At 42.5% G+C, this 19,656-nt stretch overlaps 1 protein-coding gene across 4 annotated transcripts in view; it reads right to left on the bottom strand.

Moving 5' to 3' along the window:
- Positions 1–19,656, bottom strand: part of PKHD1 (PKHD1 ciliary IPT domain containing fibrocystin/polyductin) — a 275,282-nt gene that overhangs the window by 227,756 nt on the left and 27,870 nt on the right. For all 4 annotated transcript variants that reach the window (XM_040598035.1, XM_040598036.1, XM_040598034.1 and 1 more), the window contains 12 exons: positions 19,304–19,446; positions 18,256–18,386; positions 17,050–17,234; positions 16,541–16,679; positions 13,794–13,948; positions 12,134–12,318; positions 10,956–11,078; positions 9,253–9,358; positions 8,487–8,765; positions 5,336–5,466; positions 4,412–4,547; positions 696–891 (listed from right to left, as the gene is read on the bottom strand). In XM_040598035.1, the coding sequence (XP_040453969.1) occupies positions 696–891; positions 4,412–4,547; positions 5,336–5,466; positions 8,487–8,765; positions 9,253–9,358; positions 10,956–11,078; positions 12,134–12,318; positions 13,794–13,948; positions 16,541–16,679; positions 17,050–17,234; positions 18,256–18,386; positions 19,304–19,446 (1,909 nt within the window). The remainder of the gene's footprint in view (positions 1–695; positions 892–4,411; positions 4,548–5,335; positions 5,467–8,486; positions 8,766–9,252; positions 9,359–10,955; positions 11,079–12,133; positions 12,319–13,793; positions 13,949–16,540; positions 16,680–17,049; positions 17,235–18,255; positions 18,387–19,303; positions 19,447–19,656) is intronic.

Raw genomic sequence — 19,656 nt, forward strand, 5'->3', positions numbered from 1 at the left:
AAGTACAAAAACTCAACAAGCAGCTTAGGGTGGTTTGTGAGCAATAAAAGCAGCTCCCTTCTCCCCAGCACCATTGTTTCAGAATCATTCCTAGCAGCTGCCATGGATGCTGTGTGGCTGAGGAGCAAAACTGTGTTGCTCATGAATGCATTGTTGCATCCCCCTTTATGGTCAGTATTCCCCCACATTTTAATTCACTTATACTACATTTATCTGGGTATGAACTTGAGGTGTCACCTTAAAAGATGGAAACTGCATCATTTAAAAATTCTCCAAACAAAGCATTTTTTTATTTTTCAAACTAGCTTTTGTTTTTCCTCATGAAAAGTGTTTCTTCTCTTGTGCTGTTTTCCTACAGCAGGATTTATCTGCATTTGACCTGAATCTGCGAATACCTTTGATTTCCTGAATATGCATTTTTCATCAAATCAACTGTTTTTTCTAAAATGTTTCTCTTCTGCCTCCTACTGATCCAAGGGGAGTTAATTGACTAGCATTAGCAGTTTGCTGACTTCGGTTTCACAGATCAATAAATGCCTTGATAATTATTCATAATTTTATACCACACTGCAGATTTCACCGTTAGGTACAGAATTTGTGAAAACTCTTACCTTTATTTTCAGATTAACCCTAAAATATCAAACAGGATGGAGAATTGTATTTATATATTACGGAAGGTACACACATTGACGCACCTGTGTGAAGTGACAGCAACGCCATTGATGATAACAGAAACATTGTACCATCCCGCAGCCAAAGCTGGAAGCGTCACATTGACACCACGGTCCGTCTGCACCTGGATCTGTGCCCCTGAGCCCCCAATTTGGACCTTGATATCTGCCCCATGGTAGCTGGCAAACTGGGATATTCCGATGTGAAGCTCCTGACCCCCTGCAGAAAGGAGAATGGGTGGAATTATTTCAGTGTTTCTGTCAAGAGTTATTTTAGCATGCGTAACCATTGCCTGAGGAAGAATATGGAGTCTTATCATGCCAGAACAGATCTGGTCATGTCCATCAGCCCAAAACAAAAACCAGAGGACCACAACAGTTCTGTATCCCACTCATCCCTTGGCATCGTTGTTAAGGTCACCAACCACCAATGTTGTCCTGAGACATTAGCACAGTGAGCTTGGCTACAACCATCGATGGCCACTCTCAGCTTGCTGATATGCCCTCAGGATAGGACAGGATCTATGCTCCCTTATCATAAACATCTATCCTATAAATATCTGCAGCTAATTAGAGCCAAATCCAGCCTTTGTAAAGCACACAGAATCTGGAGCTGAGGAGTTCTGGGATTTTTCCTAAATCCTTAACAAATGATCCGGACGACATTTTTCAGCACTATGGGGTTATCCAACTTGAACAGGAGCCTCCCACAGCTCCATGAGAATTCCCTTTGGTATCTAAAGTCAGATGCCCACGTATACTCCTGTCATGGTTTAACCCCAGATGGCAACCAAGCCCCACACAGCTGCTTGCTCACTCGCCCATGTGGGATGGGGGAGAGAATCAGAAGGGTGAAAGTGAGAAAATCTGTAGGTTGAGATGAAGGCAGTTTAATAAGTAAAGCAAAATCTGCACACACAAGCAAAGCAAAGCAAGGAATTCATTCCCCACTTCCCATGGGCAGGCAGGTGCTCGGCCATCCCCAGGGAAGCAGGGCTCCATCACGTGTAACGGGAAAACAAAAGCCAAAATGTCAAATTTCACCACCTTCCTTCTTCTTCCCCCAGCTTTATATGCTAAGCATGACACTCTGTGGTCTGGAATATCCCTTTGGTCAGTTGGGGTCACCTGTCTCAGTTGTGTCCCCTCCCAGCCCCTTGTGCCCCCCCAGCCTACTCACTGGTGGGTGAGGTGAGGAACAGAAAAGACCCTGGCTTTGTGTAGGCACTGCTCCGCAATAACTAAACCACCCTTGTGTTACCAACAGGGTTTTCCACACAAATCCAAAATATAGCCCCATACAAGGTGTTATGTAGAAAATTAACCCTATCTCTGCCAAATCCAAAGCACCTTGTTTTCAGGAAACATGGTCCTCCCCCATTTAAGCTGTATTGTGAGCCAAATTTTACTCAATTTATAGAGCATGCTTTCCTTTATGTGTGCGTAGTGTAGTAACACAAAAGGACAAGGGCAGTAGACAAGGAAATTTCACAACCTAAATTCCTCCTGAAAAAGCTTAAATAATTAGAGTGGTATCCAACAGCCCAAATAAAGGTATTTTCATCAAGAGAGCTTTCTGTAGTCAATGAAGAGAAAAAGAGGTCTTTATGGCACGATTCATCTTACTGTAAGGGAGACAAAAAAAAGCTGTGGTGAATCCCACCATAGAAACATCTATTTCTCTTCACTGACTATGCAAGGCACCTAAACAAGTGCAGACAGAGATGTGTTTAGGAGGTGAAGCTCATCCTCCTGTCTCTCCTCTGAAGGGTGAGGGTTCAATTACGCAGAAGCACCAATAAACAGGATGAGGAGGGGTCTTCAACCCTAACTCCCTGCTGTCACATTATATAAATCCCTCTCCTAAATTAATCAAGAAAAAAAAAAATCTATCATCCTCCTGAGCCAGCCAGCCCAAAACACTTGTCTATGCACAGAGTTGCTTGAGAACAGATAGCAAAGATTAGCTGTCACAGACCAACTCCATTTTAGCCCATTCCTCTTCTTCATTGAGCACACGTCACCGTTATCCCAGCCTCAGAGAGGCAGTCAGGAGCAGCTCACCTGCTTCACTCTCTCTCAAGTCTTAATCAAAATCAACTTCTATAGGTTAATGCATCCTTACTAAAGATTCAGTGGCAATTTTGTCTCCCAAGCAGAGGGCAGGGTCACTTGGCTTTAGCAAGGTCACCACTGCCGTTCAGCCCCCCAGCCTCCGCTTTGGAGGAGTCTCTGCCTCCCGTGAGGTGAGAGAGCCTGAAAGAAGCTCCCTTCATCTACCAGGTCCTCTAAGCAGATCTTGAAGCCACTGCTTTTCAATTCTGCATGCTCAAGAGTCAGATAAAGTTTGAAAGCCTGTGAAGTTGAATATATTAATAGTGTGAACTCTTTGGACTCTTGGTCAATTGTCAGCTTAATCCTAGATGCCTGGAAGGCATCAGTGTAATTTATTTATTCTTTTTATTATATAGGAGGGAAATTATGTTAAAAAAACGAAGCCATGGAGGTTCTGAATGGGAGATTGAACTCAGCCACACCACTGTTCAAGAGACACAATAACATTAAGGAATTTCTTGCACCTGCGCTGCCAGCGGCTAGAAAAAGATCTCCCCTTGGTGCTATGGTATCTGAATAATGTTCAGATTATAAAGGACTTTTTTCTTATTTATGCATTCTGGAGTAATAGAAAACAACAAGGGCATTTGGGAAAAGGAACAGAAATGCCGAGCGTGAGTCAAGAAGTGCATTTTGTCACTGGCAGTCACCTAATTCCTTGCATCCCCACCAAATCCAGCCAAACTGCTGAGCTGGGGGAGCTTTATTAAAATGTGTACTGGAGAAGTTACAAAAAGCAAGGAAAAGACCTGCAGATGATTGCATCCTTGGAGGAATGGGAGTGGGGTAGGTAGGAAAGTAGGAATATTTCTCTCTTCCTCCTGTCTTCCTTCCTCTCCCTCTCAGGTACTAGGAATCTGGTGTCTGGTTGCCACACAGAAATGTAGTAAACCTTCCCAAAAGACTTGTTTTTAAGTAGACAGTGTTCACTGTTAATGCCTTCTATTCCCAAAGCCCAGCCAAACCCTTGTGGGCTAAAAAAAAAAAAAAAAAAAAAAAAGAAGGGAAATGAGCAAAAAACCCAGCCCCAAGTAGAAACATTCAAAAGACAAAAGTCCGTGAGATCTACTTCAGATTTTCCCCCCCCAAAGTCCATGAAGTCTATGCTTTGACACAAGGTCAAACTGGAAGAAACAGTTTAGCTTGGAAATGGGAGACCGTAAGACAAATTTCCCTCTATTCTGTTTCCAGCAACCCAAAATGCACATAATGCACTTTATGATCAACCCTCTGGGATCCTGGAGAAGGACATTCTCTAGGGATCACTTCTCTTGTCATGGCTGAACCTGTTACCAGGAACAAATGGGTGGAATAATTTCAGGGCAGAGTCAGAGAAACGGGACACAAAGGGAGCACTGTGCAGCACCTGACATCCTGTGGACATCATCCATACTGGCCTAAGGCAAGCACCTCGTTATCTCACGTATGCTAGAGTCAAACCAATATAAAACAACCAGACCTGAGCAGACCTAGCAGGAAACACAAAGAGTACAAAGTTAAAAGAAAACAACAAAAGAACAGCGTCAGATTAATAAACTCCATAGACCTAGATTCCCTCTGCTCCACCACCATCAGCAACAATACTTCCACAGATGATGCCCAATACACGTCTGCAGCCTTTTCACCTGCTATGCCACTTCTGTTTCTGCTTAGCGATACTACAGCAGGGTTTAAGGAAGGATCATACTGGAACAAGTCAGTAACTGTTGTTGACTGGTATCCAGAAATTAGTGTCACACGGACAGCAGCATCTTCTGTACCCTAGAAAAAGAAATGAAAAAATGTCTGGGATAAGAATGCACCAATAAAAAAAAGTTATTCCCTATATTTCTACATCTCCCATACTTAATAATTTAGGCACATGGCACTGACAGAATTTGTGTATCTACCAAAATCAAATGTATAGTTACATTGACTTTAAAGGGACACCTATGGAAAGTTAGAAACCTTAAAACAATCCCAGGCTATGGATATTTTCATTCTCTGTATCTGTTCTAGTAAACGAAACAGTCGTAGGTTACAGACACTTATCCCTACATGTAAACTGTTAACATTGTCCTGGGTATAACTTCACCATGCAGTAAAGAGCACTGCTGCTAACAACCCCTAGGCACATTTTTGCATGACACACAGATAATGTCCAAAGGACGTCTAGATGTAAAGTAGAAAATTTGGAGCTGAAGAGGATTCAGCAATGTGATCAAAATGAGTTGTCCCAGGCACGTTTAATTTACTAGTAGACAACGCAGAGCAGAGACGGGCAATTTTGCTGGAGTTCAAAGCCCCAGTTTTGTTTATGCAAGGCTTGGCTAATGACATTGCAATCTGAATTTTTTTCCATTTCACTGGTTTTCATAAATTCCCAGTCAATCTATTGTTAATTAAGCTGGTCTAAACTGTAGGAGTCATCCACAGTAAATTGTCCCACAACCAAGATTTCGCTGATGGGCTATCATTTGCCCTTCCCCTAGTGCAGGTTCAGGCCAGGAAAACACAGGAAGGCCTGTAGGCTGCTGACTGTTGCAAAAAAAAACCCCGTGATTTCTTACCCGAGAAGGAACTTCACATTCAATTCTCGTTGAATTTCTGCCATCCTCCAAAACTGGGCAAGGCTGAGAGCCAAATAACACCAAGTTTACCCCTTCCAGACTGGTCCCCCTGAGAACCACTCTCACTCCTCCTACAAAACCAATTCTTCCATTACATTCAAGATGTAGAACAATATTTTTATATGCAAAGGTTTCTTTATTAATAGGTTACTGCAAAAGGCAGTACTGTCTCTCAGTTGATCTGATGATCTGCTTCTACCTTGCTGTGCCTACCTTCCTCTCTTTCACCAGCGATCCTTCTTGCCTATTATTTGAATTCTTGTCCATGATACAGAAGGACTGGGTTTGTTTCTCGGTTTATTTTTTAATTACATACTTATTTAAGCCAGCAAGGTCTGGCCTCTGATCTCACCCTCAGAAAGATCCCCAGCCCAAGAATGAAATAAGGAAGGAAGGAAGAAGCACTAAGAATGGAAAATGAGCTTAACACAGCAGGTGATTTCACAGTTCAAATAGCTGCCAAGCACCCTGCTGTCAAAAAAGCCTGTAGCATGTGTCTAGGAAACTTGGGTTAGAAAGGGGACTTGGCAGGGCTCAAGGCTTAGCAGGGTTATGAGGAAAGTCACAGAGGGTTTGATTCTGTGAAGCACTAAGAAGCCTCAGTTCTGCTTTGTGCCAGCCACAGCTGAGCCTCTTCAATCACATGCAGGATCATACCCAACACAAGCCAGACTCGCACTTGATCTTTCTGCAGCATCCATTTCCAATGCAAATAGTGAGGGTGCAGCTCTGCTTTTCCAAGTGACTAGAATATTCAGGGATATTAGAAAGAGAAACAGGATAGAGAACAGGAATGGACATTAATGGCAATTCTAACCTGGACTCTGTTCTTTGAAGTGATTCGGAGACTAATTTAAAAAAGAAAGAAATTTTGCTTGAAAGTTACAGCTGCTTGCTCTAGTTATCAGTACTGCAGAGTTTTAGGGCTGTGGCTGGACAGACAGACTGCGCAGGCAGGAACTTTATCAATGCAGTGTTTACGTGAATGTATTAGTATGGCTGTGTTAGGAACCAACTGGATATGATGCTTTTCATGTGTGATTTAAGCAAACTTCTATAGAAAAGTCATTACATATTGACAGCAGAGTCCCTTGTACCTTTTCCTCAAAGTAACTTGTCCTGCTAATTCTTTACACCACTAGAGAATTACAGAAGTTTAATCTTCTAGATTTTCTCTGGCTAGCAGCAAAACCATGCAAGTAACAGCAATCTGATATGTTAACAGCAAGTTCCTTCCATCCACTGGAACATGGTAATATATTTAGAAAGGCATCCCATGCTTATAGAGTTAGGTCGCAGGGATCTCCCAGCACGGTACCACCAAGACCAGTGATACGTTGACAAGAGGGAGCTGATGCAGCAAAATACAAGATGCTTCCTCTCCTGTAACGTTAAGTCTGCAGAGTCAGAAACAGCAAGAAGTCAAACCTGAAGCCACGTGTCTAATGTGACAGTTGTCAGATAAGGAGCCTCAGATTTAGAGTACAAAATCCGTGTGTGTTGTGTAAAGACTGATGCTCTTAAGTTTTGATATCTACACTTATATCCATATGCAGTGAAATACTGCATATGTGCACTTTACGATAAGATTGAAGAGAAGTATTTTAAATGGAAGAAATTAAAAACACAGATGGAAGCTGTAATTCTTTCCAATTATAAATGTTCAAGGCATATGTAATGTAAGATAACATTATACTTGCTTTCTTCTTAATGAGTGATGGATCACTGTAATTGGGAGAACAGGATTGCCAGTGAAGGAAATAAGAAGCAAGGCCCAGGCACTAAAACTTGCCATTGTTGGCTTTTTTCTTTTAGGTTTTTTTGGGGGAGTTTTTGGTTTTGTGTTCTTTGGGTTTTGGTTTGGGGTTTTTTTTGTGGGTTTGGGTTTAGAAAGAAAAGGGTTAGAATAGATTTCTGTCCATGCACCCCAACAAAATAAAAGTAAAGAAAGCCATAACTTCTTGCTTTCCAGCTTTGGAACTCTACATTGTCCCAAGTCCATCCCATGGCTCATCCAGAGAGGTTCGCTCTGCCTCCTCCAAGGTGGCCAAGCATAGCACAGACAGCTCACCAAGCCACATGGCTAAGCGGGCTTCATGCTGCACCTAGGCCAGTACTTCTGCTCTCAGCCATGCGTATTACCATGATTTCAAAGCACCGCAATACTGAAACTAGGAAGTTTCCATACAAAAGCAGGATAATTTTTACTGTCCATGTAGACCTGCATCATGTTCTCTCTAAGTGCATACCCAGCTGCTTGAAAGCAAGTCACATGCTGAGACTGTTGGTCCTTACTGCACAACTCAAATGTGTAAAGAGGTTCTCCACATTTCTCATTGGGTTGGGGAGGCTCTTCCCTTTCCCAGCAAAGAAAGGGTGGCTTTTTACAGCATTTAGTTTGCCTTAACTACAATTGTCTAGACACTGTGGTGGAACTTCCAGGCGAAGTCTTTTCATCTGTGTCACATACAGGGCAGATGAGAGAGTCATAATGGTCCTTTGACCCCAGAGCACTGTGGAAAATCTTCCAAGCTCTTGTCTTCAGGGGTGGAATATATCACCCTTTATTTCCTCTTCTGTTTTGAGGAAAGGAGGGGTAAAGGGAATGGAAGGAAATTCAGTTTAGTTTGAGCTTCTCTAGATTTCTGAGTTTTGTATCTAATTTTACAACTCAGAATATGAATTCATTTCAATAGGACTGGGATGAACCAAAGTTTAGCCATTTCACAATTAGGCCAGATTAATTCAAATACTACAAAGCTATGTGTTAAATGGATGTGTAGAGATGAGCTATGAAACTCTAATACCCATCTGATTTGCTGGAATTAATATACCTGCACTCGAACTCACTATTCCCAAAAAAAACTAGGCGGGAAACTGGTTGGTCCACAAAGAACCAAGGAAGATCTGTCACTCTTTACAAGACTTGCCCCAGTGCTTTGGGGTACACATAATGTGTCCAGCCATATTACAGCTTTTTCACCAGGTGAAGACCTTAGTAGTGAAACTACAGAAGAACTAAGACACACCATGAAAAGTAAGCAACAGAAAGCAGATGTCCCTTTAGAGTTGGCTTGGTATTCAGACCTACCAATCTCTGAAGCTGTAGGAGGTTCAATAGCTACCAGCTTTGGGTCAACTCTTAGGAAGATGCCTTCTCTTGTGGTGCCATTGAGTGCGAAGCCATAAGGTCTCACCAGTAGTGTCAGCTTGTAGACTCCAACTGGCAGCCTCTCCATCTGGCAAACCACTTTGTATTGATTCAACATTATGACGTGGCAGATAGTGTTGTTCACCTCCACTTGCAAGGCTGGCTTCTCCACGGTGAAGCCAGCTCCCCTGATAACTACTGTGGCCTGGGACCTATCATCTGAAGGAATATAAGCAACAAGATGACTCATGAATTTTTGTGTAGCAATGCCCAGGAGTTAATTTCAACCAACAGTTAAAAATTTTTACCATCTTCATCAGGACCTCCTAAAAACTACATCACCAATGATCTCTCATTGTCCCCCATAACATTTATTTCTGCCTGTCCCTGTCCAGCTATTATGTATTTCCTTACAGTTATTAAAAATAACTAGCGCTGCGCTGAGAGCCACCTTTTGCTTTAAGTGCCAAGATTATTGCTATTTTTCTCTTTGCACCTCTACTATCTCAACATTGCTGTAAAAACATGTCTGTGTTACATACTTTAAGACTGGAGCTGATCAGAAGTACCCCACCAGAAACCACAGTTTCCATAAAATCAGAAATTTCCAAAAGAATACACATGCACACCAAGTCATCAGCATCTGGCAGATCTTTTTCACTGAACATTACTTTTGCCATTTTGTCCAGACACAGAGCCCCATTACCTGATGAATACTCCACATCAGTGACTAAGGGTGTCAGCTCCTGGCTGAACTGGAAAGAGCATGAACCAGAGCAGTTTGCAAGGACATCATTCACCACCACCACCACCTGGAGACAGAGAAGGAGGTTACCCTAAAGCTGGGAACAGAGGTGTTTTCTACAGCCACATCCCCCTGGGAGACCTGCAGGGTGATGCTGGTAGCCACCCTGAGCTACCAAGAGCACTTGGCCTGTGCCAGAGGAGAGCACAGTCAGACAGCTGTTTATCCTATGGCAACCTCATCACAAATTTAATTGCAAGGCTCGTTAGGGCTCACCTTCGGCAAAGCAGAGCACAGCTTTGGAAGCTGTATCAACACCCTTTCTCGGTATCTGCAGGATCTTATCTCCCATCTTGCTGGGATGCCACAGCTCCTCGAAATTCCTGTTCTTCTGGTGATCTATGGAAAACCTTGTGTGCCGCAACCCAGTCTTTCCTGCCCCACCCTGGGAACAAGTTTATTGTATTTAAAGCCCCCTGAAAGGCTGATTAGAATGAATCCCAGAACATGTATTTTCAGCACGAAGCCATCAAATCTGGTTGCTCATGCTGAAAGAAGAAAGCTGGGCTGTGACCTTGATTATCTAACAAAAGTTATAATTAGATATCTCTTCTGACATCCTGATATCTCAAAAGAGCCAATTGGCACAGCTAGGGCATAGGAGAGCCCCTCTTCACCTCTCTCCCAGGTACTAAGGGTGTACCAGCGGAACACAGAAACACTTGCAAAAAGCAAAAGCAGACTATCTCCAAGAAACACAAGAGGCACAGAGTTGCCAAGCACTCTGCTGAAATGGAGACACAATAAACAGAGGGATATTTTTGTACTTGTTGCTAGCAGCAAGCCAGAATAAAGCTTCAAATATAAAGAGGAAATCTGATTGCTGCTGCCTTTCTGTTTCATTTGGTCTGTTTGAGGGTATATCTGCAACACAAGTGGCAAAGATACAATAGGTGGTTGAGCCACTGTGGGAAGGACAGTCTGTATTTCTGGGGAACAGGCTTACCAAAAAAGCAAGGTGACCTAGCCCCAGATGCTACACAGCTGGCCTATGCACATATCCAGCATCACCCTGTTATCGCTATCATGCCTGGCAGTCTTTGCTGAGAGCAAAGCCAGCAATGAGCACTGCTCTGCAGCAACCAAGAGCACGGTTTGCCTCACGTTTGTCCACCCAGCAGATCCACTCAGCCAGGAGGCCTTCCTTACTCCCTTGTCACACCTGAATTGAGATCCACAAAGGCTGAGGGACTTGTCTAATTCATAGGCAAGTACCACAGCCACCATCTCAATTATTTTGCCCATCAGTGTAACAGTGGGAATACTGCAGATGAATAGAGCATCGTTCCCATGTCTGGTGGCCAGCACCATAAGACCCACCAAGGGTGGCTGTCCAGAGCTGATGCCAGCCCACGGCCACTGCCTCAAAAGAAATAAACTGCCTTCCATCACCCATGATAACAATTCTCCCCACCTGCAACAGCTCTTGGAGGAAAGTCTTGCTCCCCAAACCAGGGAGCAGAATCTGACCAATTTATGGCAAAGCACAGAACAGATTTCTGAAAGGATTTAGTGGCAGAACTGGGTACCTGAATACGTAAGAGAATCCTGGATCTACAAAACCTGGATAAATTAATAAGGAGTGTGACAGCACATTAACTCACCTGTGTTTTGTTATTGAGGGTAGCAAGCATGTCCCCAAATATTGGTCCAATAAACACACCCCCATCATAAACCACACGACTAGAAACAGTTGGTTTCAGACCAGTGAGGTGTTTGGCAGAGACCTGCCAAAGAAAAGAGAATTTAAGTTTCTTGCCCTTTTCTGTTCTGTGATTTGAAATTAAATCCATACCCCCACTGTTTATACAGAGTCTTCACAAGGCTGCAAATAACTCCTGGAAGCCTTCTCTCAAGCTCTTCCAGGAATCTTATTCTCCAGGTCTAAATCTTTATTATCCAAGACATCACAACACCTCCCCATTCCCACTGTCACTTTGCAGGCAAAGAGACTGCAAACTGAGGCACAGAGATTCAGGAGCCAGATTTGCAAATAAATTTCTAATACTCAATAATATCATTTGGAATTAGTCATGGAAAGAGCTCTGAACATCTGCTTCCCAAATACATGACTCTGGGTGAAACAAGAGACTGTGCTACAGGGTGAAGATGCAGCTCAAGCTTTTCTCACCCTTTAGCCCAATGTCTTGAGCATGAAAGCTCATTGCTTTGTTGAAAATGATTTTACACTTTTAGAAGCTGAATATACAAAGAAATAGGTTTTCTTTTCAAAGGAGGAAGCAGCTCAGTCTAAGTACTTATTCAAAAGAGATCCTTCTACTTGAAGTCAAAATTCATTTTTTCATTTTGTGCATGACAAATTTTGAGGTGGGAGAGTGTGAACTGAACCTTCATCTGAGATTTGTGAGAACCAAATATGAACCCAAACAGAAAAACATTCTTGGCCCATAAAGGATGCCACAAACCTGTACTGAGCTTCAGTTACTGTACTGAAATATTAACATGATTATAATAGATTTTATTTCAGTATAGGAGTCCCTTTATTGTGCAGAACTGCAACAAAGCACAGAAATTACTTTCTAGCCTCCTCATTATTTTGAGGCACAGGCTCTGATGATGTAATTTCTCCTCCTGCAACTGCAATTGGTTTTTAAATCATCTAATCTGGAATTTGCTTAAGCTGCTGCTCCTGATAAGAAGATAGATTGTCTAAGGTCACATGTGTGTCTCCATAAAAACAAACATTGGGAGAATGAATCAGCTAAGGCCAAAGATATTGAATGGGGCTCAAAGTGGATGTTAGTAATATAAATTACTGTACTCTGATAACATTGGGCAAGTCTCCAGTTTTTGTTTTCCAAGTGAGTGTCCAGATGCTTTCATAGCAAGAGTTTGAGTCTTTGGTCACAATGAAGTCATTGGTGTTGAAGTACGGGGCTGTAGAATTGTCTACGTTGTCTTGCAAAAGCTTGCGAAGATGGCGGGAGGAGATGTGCACTGAAACATCTGCAAAAGACATTAGAAAGCAATGGCTATCATCACTGCTAGGGAAGCTACTGGCTAGTAGAAAGGTGTTTCACTGTTGGTGCAAGGCTGTTGTGGTTCAAACCTCTGTAATTGCCAAAGAGCAGCAGAGAGAAATTTACTGGACCCCAAATGCCAAAAAAATCATGGAACTGAATCATAGAATGGTTTGAGTCAGAAGGGCCTTTAACGGTCTTCTGGTCCAACCCCTCTGCCATGGGCAGTGACATCTTCAGCTAGATCAAGTTGCTCAGAACCCCATCCAGCCTGACTTTTAATGTTTCCAGGAATGCGGCACCTACCACCTCTCTGGGCAACATGTTCCAGTGTTTACCAACCTGATCATAAATGAATCCTTCCTTATATCTAGTCTGAAGATCTTCTGCACTATTAAATAGCCAAGAAAACCTAGACATTTCTCTCCAGTTGGGACCATCACAAATTTTAAGTAATACTTTTACATTACATCACACATGAATATTCAGTGTGCAAATCATTTTCCTTCAAATTAGAAAGGTTGGAAACTTTCTAGATGAGATGGGTGTGAAAAAAGTCAGTCTATCAAGAAGACTTTATAGAGTCTAATCCCAAATAAATGCAAATTAAGTTTTAGTTCTTTTGACATAAACACCCATAGCCATTCAAAGCTGCAGATACAATAAATCTCTCTAAACCAATTCACAAGAAAGAAGGGAAAGCACAAGACCTGGGAATGGGGCAAGAGGAAAAGAGTACATTTTTGAAAGATGATATTCAAAGCATGACACCACAGAGACAGCCTCCAGCTGTTGTATGAAAATCTTAAGTAACAACATGCAGAAAAGAGTTATTTCACAAATATTCTAGGGTTACATTTATCTGTTTTGTTATTTGGCTTTATAACTGAGTCACCAGTTACTTTCTCATTGCTTTTGTTCAGATTAACCTGGTAACTTTCATTCTAATCCTCCTTGATTATTTAAACCAAAGACAAGAAAACATAGCACATCTAAAAGCGTCACTAATTGAAGTCAAGCAATTCTATGCACAAGAGCTTTTGTAGTATCTTCAAGCCAATTACCAATCCTGGTAATCCTAAAAGAGAATGAAATTCCTGCCAACCTGCATGCATCTTGTTATACAAGACAACCAGAAGTACATATGCTGAAGAAATAGCAGAATAACAAAACCTTGGGTTGCAAAATCCTAGTTCAGGATTGGATCCAAAGTTTTTTAATATTAAGGCAAGTATTTCATAGTGGCTGTCTTTATTTTGGAACAACCCCATACCCAATGTCTAGAAATTCTGCCCTCCCTATAATCCTTAATTCCTGTCTTGAAGGACATCAAATACAAAGATCTACAAACTGTCACTACTGTTTTAACTTGCCAGCCTGTACCCCAGGCATTTCCAAGGTTGTTCTTCACTTGGCCTCCTGCAAAGGAAATCCAGGACCCATATTTGCATCTTTTTTTACCTGATATCACTGTATTGGCCAAGTGGATGTGGAAGGTTCCTCCAATAGGCGGGGATGACTTTTGCACTCTTTGAATGGTGAGGCTGACCCTCACATCCTCCGTGGCGACATAGAGGTAGCCGTACTCCTTAGAGCCCTCCGCAAGCAAAGCACCTCTGTGTGACAGAAAGGATTCACCTGAAGGCATCAGCAGTCAAGAACCCCACCCCTGACACCTCCATGTCAACCAGCAGCAGAGACACACCTATGGGAACAACGCTCTTGAAGGACCCAAGGAGAACACATTCAGAGCTCAACTGGAATCGAATATTCCCAACTTATACCTACATAACATAGGTAATGCATACAAGAGAAAAAGATGGGAAAACACTTTTTTTAAAAAAATTATGGTAGAAGACATAGTTCATACAGCACCAAGCATGAGCACATTCTATCCCGGTACTGGTGTTTTTAAAGGACCAATTCAATGCAGCCTGGACAGCAAGCTATAACATCAATGCAAAAATCTTCCCCTAGTTCATTCTGTAGTCTCCTTCAGCCTATCAAAATCTTACCTCTCCTGAATGACAGTGATAATTTCTGTGTATTAAAGCTCACCCAAGGCTCAGTTTCTAAAACGTAAAGTATTTCCTCCCTTGCCACTAAAATTATTTTTTTCAAAGAAAAATGAGATTCTGTGCTGTACAATGGTGCCCCCGTGTGGGTAGGTGTAGGGACAACAGCTGACGACCCAGAGCTCAGCGGTGGCTTCTGCAGAGCAAATTTCAAGAACACAAAATCAAACGATCCACTGACCCTTCTGGTCTGATGTACAGCCGGTACATCAGGTAATAGCTAATATTCCTGTCCCGACAGCAGCAAGTTGTATTAGAATAAAGCACGGCACAGGCTCAGTTAAGAGGAAGAGCCAGGTTTGTTCTGAAGATATCCAAAGACAGCAATCAGCCCACTCATTTTTAAAGCACGCACTGATTTCTGTTCTCAGTCTTCCTGGCTTCAGCATCACACACTGGTTTCTCTTACATTTTCCTCTGTGAGGTGAAGAAGCCCACCAGTGCCAGCACCCTTTTTTTTTTTTCTTTTTTTTTTTTTATCTCCTGGTGAGAAGTACTGTGATCAATCCATCTCTTAATCCTCTTTTTATAAGCTAAACAGGTTGAGCTTCTTAAATCTTTCTCTCCTACACATTTTCTTCAGCCCCATAATCATGATCATAACTCCACAGCCCCCTGCCCCAGTTTTTCTAAATCCCTTTGAAAAATGCGGTCATCAGTGCTGTATCTAGTATTCTAATGTCAGTCTTGCAAAGGCTACACACAGGAGTAAAAATTTCCCCTCTTCCTGTTAGTTACAACTCTGTTTATGCATATTAAACCCCACAGACATCCCCCTGTATTCTCATCCTTGCCTTTACCATCAATGGTTCATATAAAAATACTGCAGTTGACACTGGCAGTTAAATGTGCTTTTCAAGGATGGATTTTCACAAGTTAAATCCTTCTGTGTTGTGCTAGATGACTTCTACGTAACAGCTAGGTCTGAGATGTGTTTTAACATTTTTATGTCCTAACTTCTTAGAATTGGGCTTTGCAGGACAACAGTCTGAGCTGCCACTGAGCAGCTGTCACATTGGGAAAAATGAGATATAGGCTGGATTGTGCCCATCTTTTCCTTTGTGCTGACTTGGACTATGTCTCTGAACCCAAATGTAATTGATAATTCACCAAAACCTTAGATTTCACCAGAAGATGCAAGGATTTGGCTGCCCTGGGAACCAGACCTAGTTTTCTTCAGATCTTAGCCACCTTTTAAAGGAGAATTTACCTGTTTTTAGAGCACTCAAAACTAATGACATGGTACTTTGCATTTGCTAGAAAGAAGAAAAAACACAAAAAAATCCAAAGTAAGTTACAGCAGACTGAGGTTCATCTTCTGAAAGGAGGTTTCCCATGGACACCTGGGCAAGTCACTTTGGGTGGTGTAACTGAGCCAAAATAACAGCTGCAGAGAAGAGGCTGCATCATTTCAGCTTCTCCCTTGCCTGCCTCTATTATTCCCATCAGGCATGTTTTGTCTTAACTGGATACAATCCAACTTTTATAGGATTTACTGTCTGCCAGTGTAGCCTTTTAATGTTGCACTCTCTAAGATTAGTCTATGGTTCTACCTCCACTTTCATTTTTGGGACTTCCAGAATAGAAACCATCTCAGGCACTTACATTGCTTAACACAGTAATTGGTGGGAGCATCTCTGGCTGATTTCCATCCACTGTTCCAGAAGGGCTTGAATCTCCTTCTAGTCCTACATTATATCTTCTTAACCCCAGGTTAGCTGAAACATCTTAAGCACCTCTGGTTCGGCAACTGAATCTCACTCATACAATGGAACTTCAATACCAGAATCAGATACATTCACTCAGACGTCTACAATATACGTTCAAGATCCTATACGATGAGCAAAGCTCAAAAGATGTACTGAGAATGGAATTAAGTATCTTAATTTAGACCTGCAGCCCATCTACCGAGTACAGACATCTGTGTAGGATTCAGCAGTCTAAACAGGCTGAACACAGCCCATTTGAAATGCCTGGAGAAGACTGTAGTGAAAGCACAGTGGTTGCCAAGCTGCAGTCTTATCCTCCACTGCCTCTTATGTCCTGTCTTAGATGACAACCTGTTCCAGACATGTCAGGGGAAACTGTCAGAGGTATTACAGGTCATTGAAACGATCTCCTCACTGTTCCTACCTTGGAGAGAGAAGAGGCAGACTTGCACCACAGCCAGACACCACCCAGGACACATTGTAAGTGGGAGATGACCCTACTACAGACACTGCTTCAACTATCCTCCCACCTGGCCAAGGTGGCTTGGGATGTCTCCGAGAAACTGAAAGAAAAACAGCACAAGCATTCATTAGAGCAAGGAGAACAGCTGTCACTATGCCTAAGTTATTTTCATTTCATAGCTGGAAACTTATCAGTGGGTGGAGAGTGGGGTGTTTGGTTTTGTCTGGGTAAGACAATGCAAGAGGTTCATTTATAGAAACACATTTTCAAAAATGCAAATTTGGCAATTCCTTCTTGATTGCTTTCACACACAAAAAAAAAATCAAGAAAGCAAAATTATTTTTGTGCCTGTTGTGAAATACCCTTCCCCTTTGAAAAAGTTTCAACTGGCCTTATCATTAAAGATTTTAATGGAGTACCCTGGAAACACAGTAACACTAAGAGGGAAAAAAAAAAATAGATTCCTTTACCAGTCACAGCTCTGTCTGAGATGATGACTTCATCAAGGTAATATGACGCAGATGTTTTCTTTCGCAGCACAGGGCTCAGCAAGTCTATCTGATGCACAAACACTGGGGAATTGGCAGGGAGGTCCTGGAGAAGTGTGGAGAGATTCACACACCCCTTCCAGAGGTCAGTGCAGGTGAATGTCCAGCTGGAAGACAGCAAGGTTGTGCAAGGTCACTTTTGCTGTGAGATAGTGCAATCATCGACTTTTGAGATGCTTTGTGAAGCTTCCAGGTAATGTCAAGTACTGCTGTTGTAACTACTGTTTACTCATTTACTCATACATAAGACACTTGCTCAATGGCTTGTGATCATTTTCTATGTCTTGGGCTCCCCATAGGAAGAGATAAAGCTTTAGATCTCTGCTCAGGTGTCCTCTGCATCACAAGAGTGGGATGTGGGAATGAATACCATCACTTTAGTCTTGCAAGACACTACAACAGCAGTAATCTGAATGGGGGTCAGGCAGAGTTCAGGCCCCTTGAGAATACCAGATGTTTGCTCAAGGCTCCCAGCTTTCTCCACCACATAGTAAATTAATGCCAACCCCTTCTTCCCCTTGCGGGTATGCACCCATCCCCCTCAACACAACCTTACAGATACCCAAGCTGCCAACTTCACTTTGTGAAGTTCCTAAGGCACTCCTAAGTCTGCCTGACCCAAGTTTTACATCTAACACCAAGTGTTTTCTACCTATGTAATTCTAAGTGAATAAAGAAAATCAAAGACTAAAGCATTCTTTGAAACTTTGTGTACCAATGATCTCTTGAGGTTTCGGGGGGGGGGGGGGGGGGGGGGGGGGGGGTGGTGTGGAGCGGAAACTCAATTCCTAACTCTATCTCACTGCAGAAAAATCCACTGACTGTTGCCAGAGAAACTGGGAAATTCATGTCCTCTGAAACCTTTTGGTGTTACCAGAGACAGAACAAACTCCATCTGTGAATTACTAAGGTGAGATCATGCATATAACAAGAAACATGCAAATTTACTCAGTACATCCTCAAAAAGAATGGAAGCACATTCTGGGAATGCCTCTGCAGACACAAAGAGTGTATCAGCTTACTCCAACTGACAGTTTGTTCTTATACAAATAAGAACTTCTCACAGTTTTCCTTGTACACCTTCTTACTATGGAAAACAATCTCGGGAAACTACAGGTGTCTGGATACCTTTTAGAGTCAGTTTCATTGAAATCCCATAGGCAGGTGAGGTTCCTTTTCACTGAACTTAAAGAGATGTTGGTGTAGGACATCAAGATATTAAGGATTTTGCTCATAAGGCCTTTATGTGCAAAACACACCTGCAAAAATGGGGAAAAAAATTCACAAATCAAACCACACATAATTTGTATGTAATGCCTGTAGAAGATATTATATTCTGTTTATATCCCAGTTTAATGTTAGTAGGGAGACATGTTGTTCAAGGTCAGCAATGAAGCCCACCGCTTAAGGCCAAATTGCCTTGAATAGCACCCAGAGAAGACAGTGCAAGGCATCCAGGTGACCTGTGTGCCACCACATAGTGTGAAACTGATCCCTTAGCCCTCAGTTTTGGGGCAAAACATAGCTGGGAAGTGTCAGTGGGGACATCAAGTACCTGGGAGGGAGGAATAGAGACTGGAGATTTGGTTCAATTTGCAAGATGCAAGGTTTAGGATGTGTACAAGGTGGGGAAATAGGACTGGAAGAGATCTGTGAAGGAGACCTGTAAGGAATCTGGAAGGACTGCAGGGGGCTTTGGAGATGAGTCTTTCCCTCCCACCTCCTTCCTTGCAACCCCCAAGAATTTGCCTTCCCCCAGGTGAAAAAGAAAGGGTGAGAGTTGAAATCAGGACCTTATTCCTATTAAAAGTAGATGTAGAAGATGACCAGAAAAGTGGGTGAGATTGGAAACCAGATAAGGGATTTTTTTTCCTTTTCTCAAGCAGAGGTCATCCCTGCATCTTTCATCTTTTCCCAACACCACCCCACCTTTTCCTTTCCCTCAGCAAGAGTTGCATCCCCAAATAACAGCCAGATGTGTTAAAAAATATCTATGCCTCAGGGCTCTCAAACTATCCACCCAACCAAAGATGCTCTGCTCTGACCACAAGCGTAGTCCAAAGACATGATCCTTCATGTACTTGGGGGAAGTCTAAGCAGACCAGATGCTATTATGTTGCTGGTTGGGCTCTTATATTCAGTCCCCAGTGCAACCAACTCAAGAGCAGCCACCTACATGTGTGTATTTGGTAAGATCATATCTTGGTAGAGTTGATGGGGAAGTTTTCACCAGCTGGCTTGGTCTGTGAACACTGAACCTCCCACAGAAAGGCTCTGTTCCGCTGACAATGTGTCCTGTGGCAATGACATCCTTCATATCTGACAGAGATAAAAAACCAAGAGGGAACGGGACACTTGAAAACAATTCTTAAGACACCAGTACAGTCAAGAGATTCATGAAAATACATAAAGCAGGTATGTAAAATTAGTCAGACAGTCCTACACTTAGATATTCTCCTGCTCAGATAAATGGTGAGCATCTGCAGGGCGATTATCCCCCACCTTAAAGGGTGCCAGAAGACAGGAGTA

The sequence above is a fragment of the Falco naumanni genome, chromosome 6 (assembly GCF_017639655.2).
Source record: "Falco naumanni isolate bFalNau1 chromosome 6, bFalNau1.pat, whole genome shotgun sequence".
NCBI classification, from domain to species: Eukaryota; Metazoa; Chordata; class Aves; order Falconiformes; family Falconidae; genus Falco; species Falco naumanni.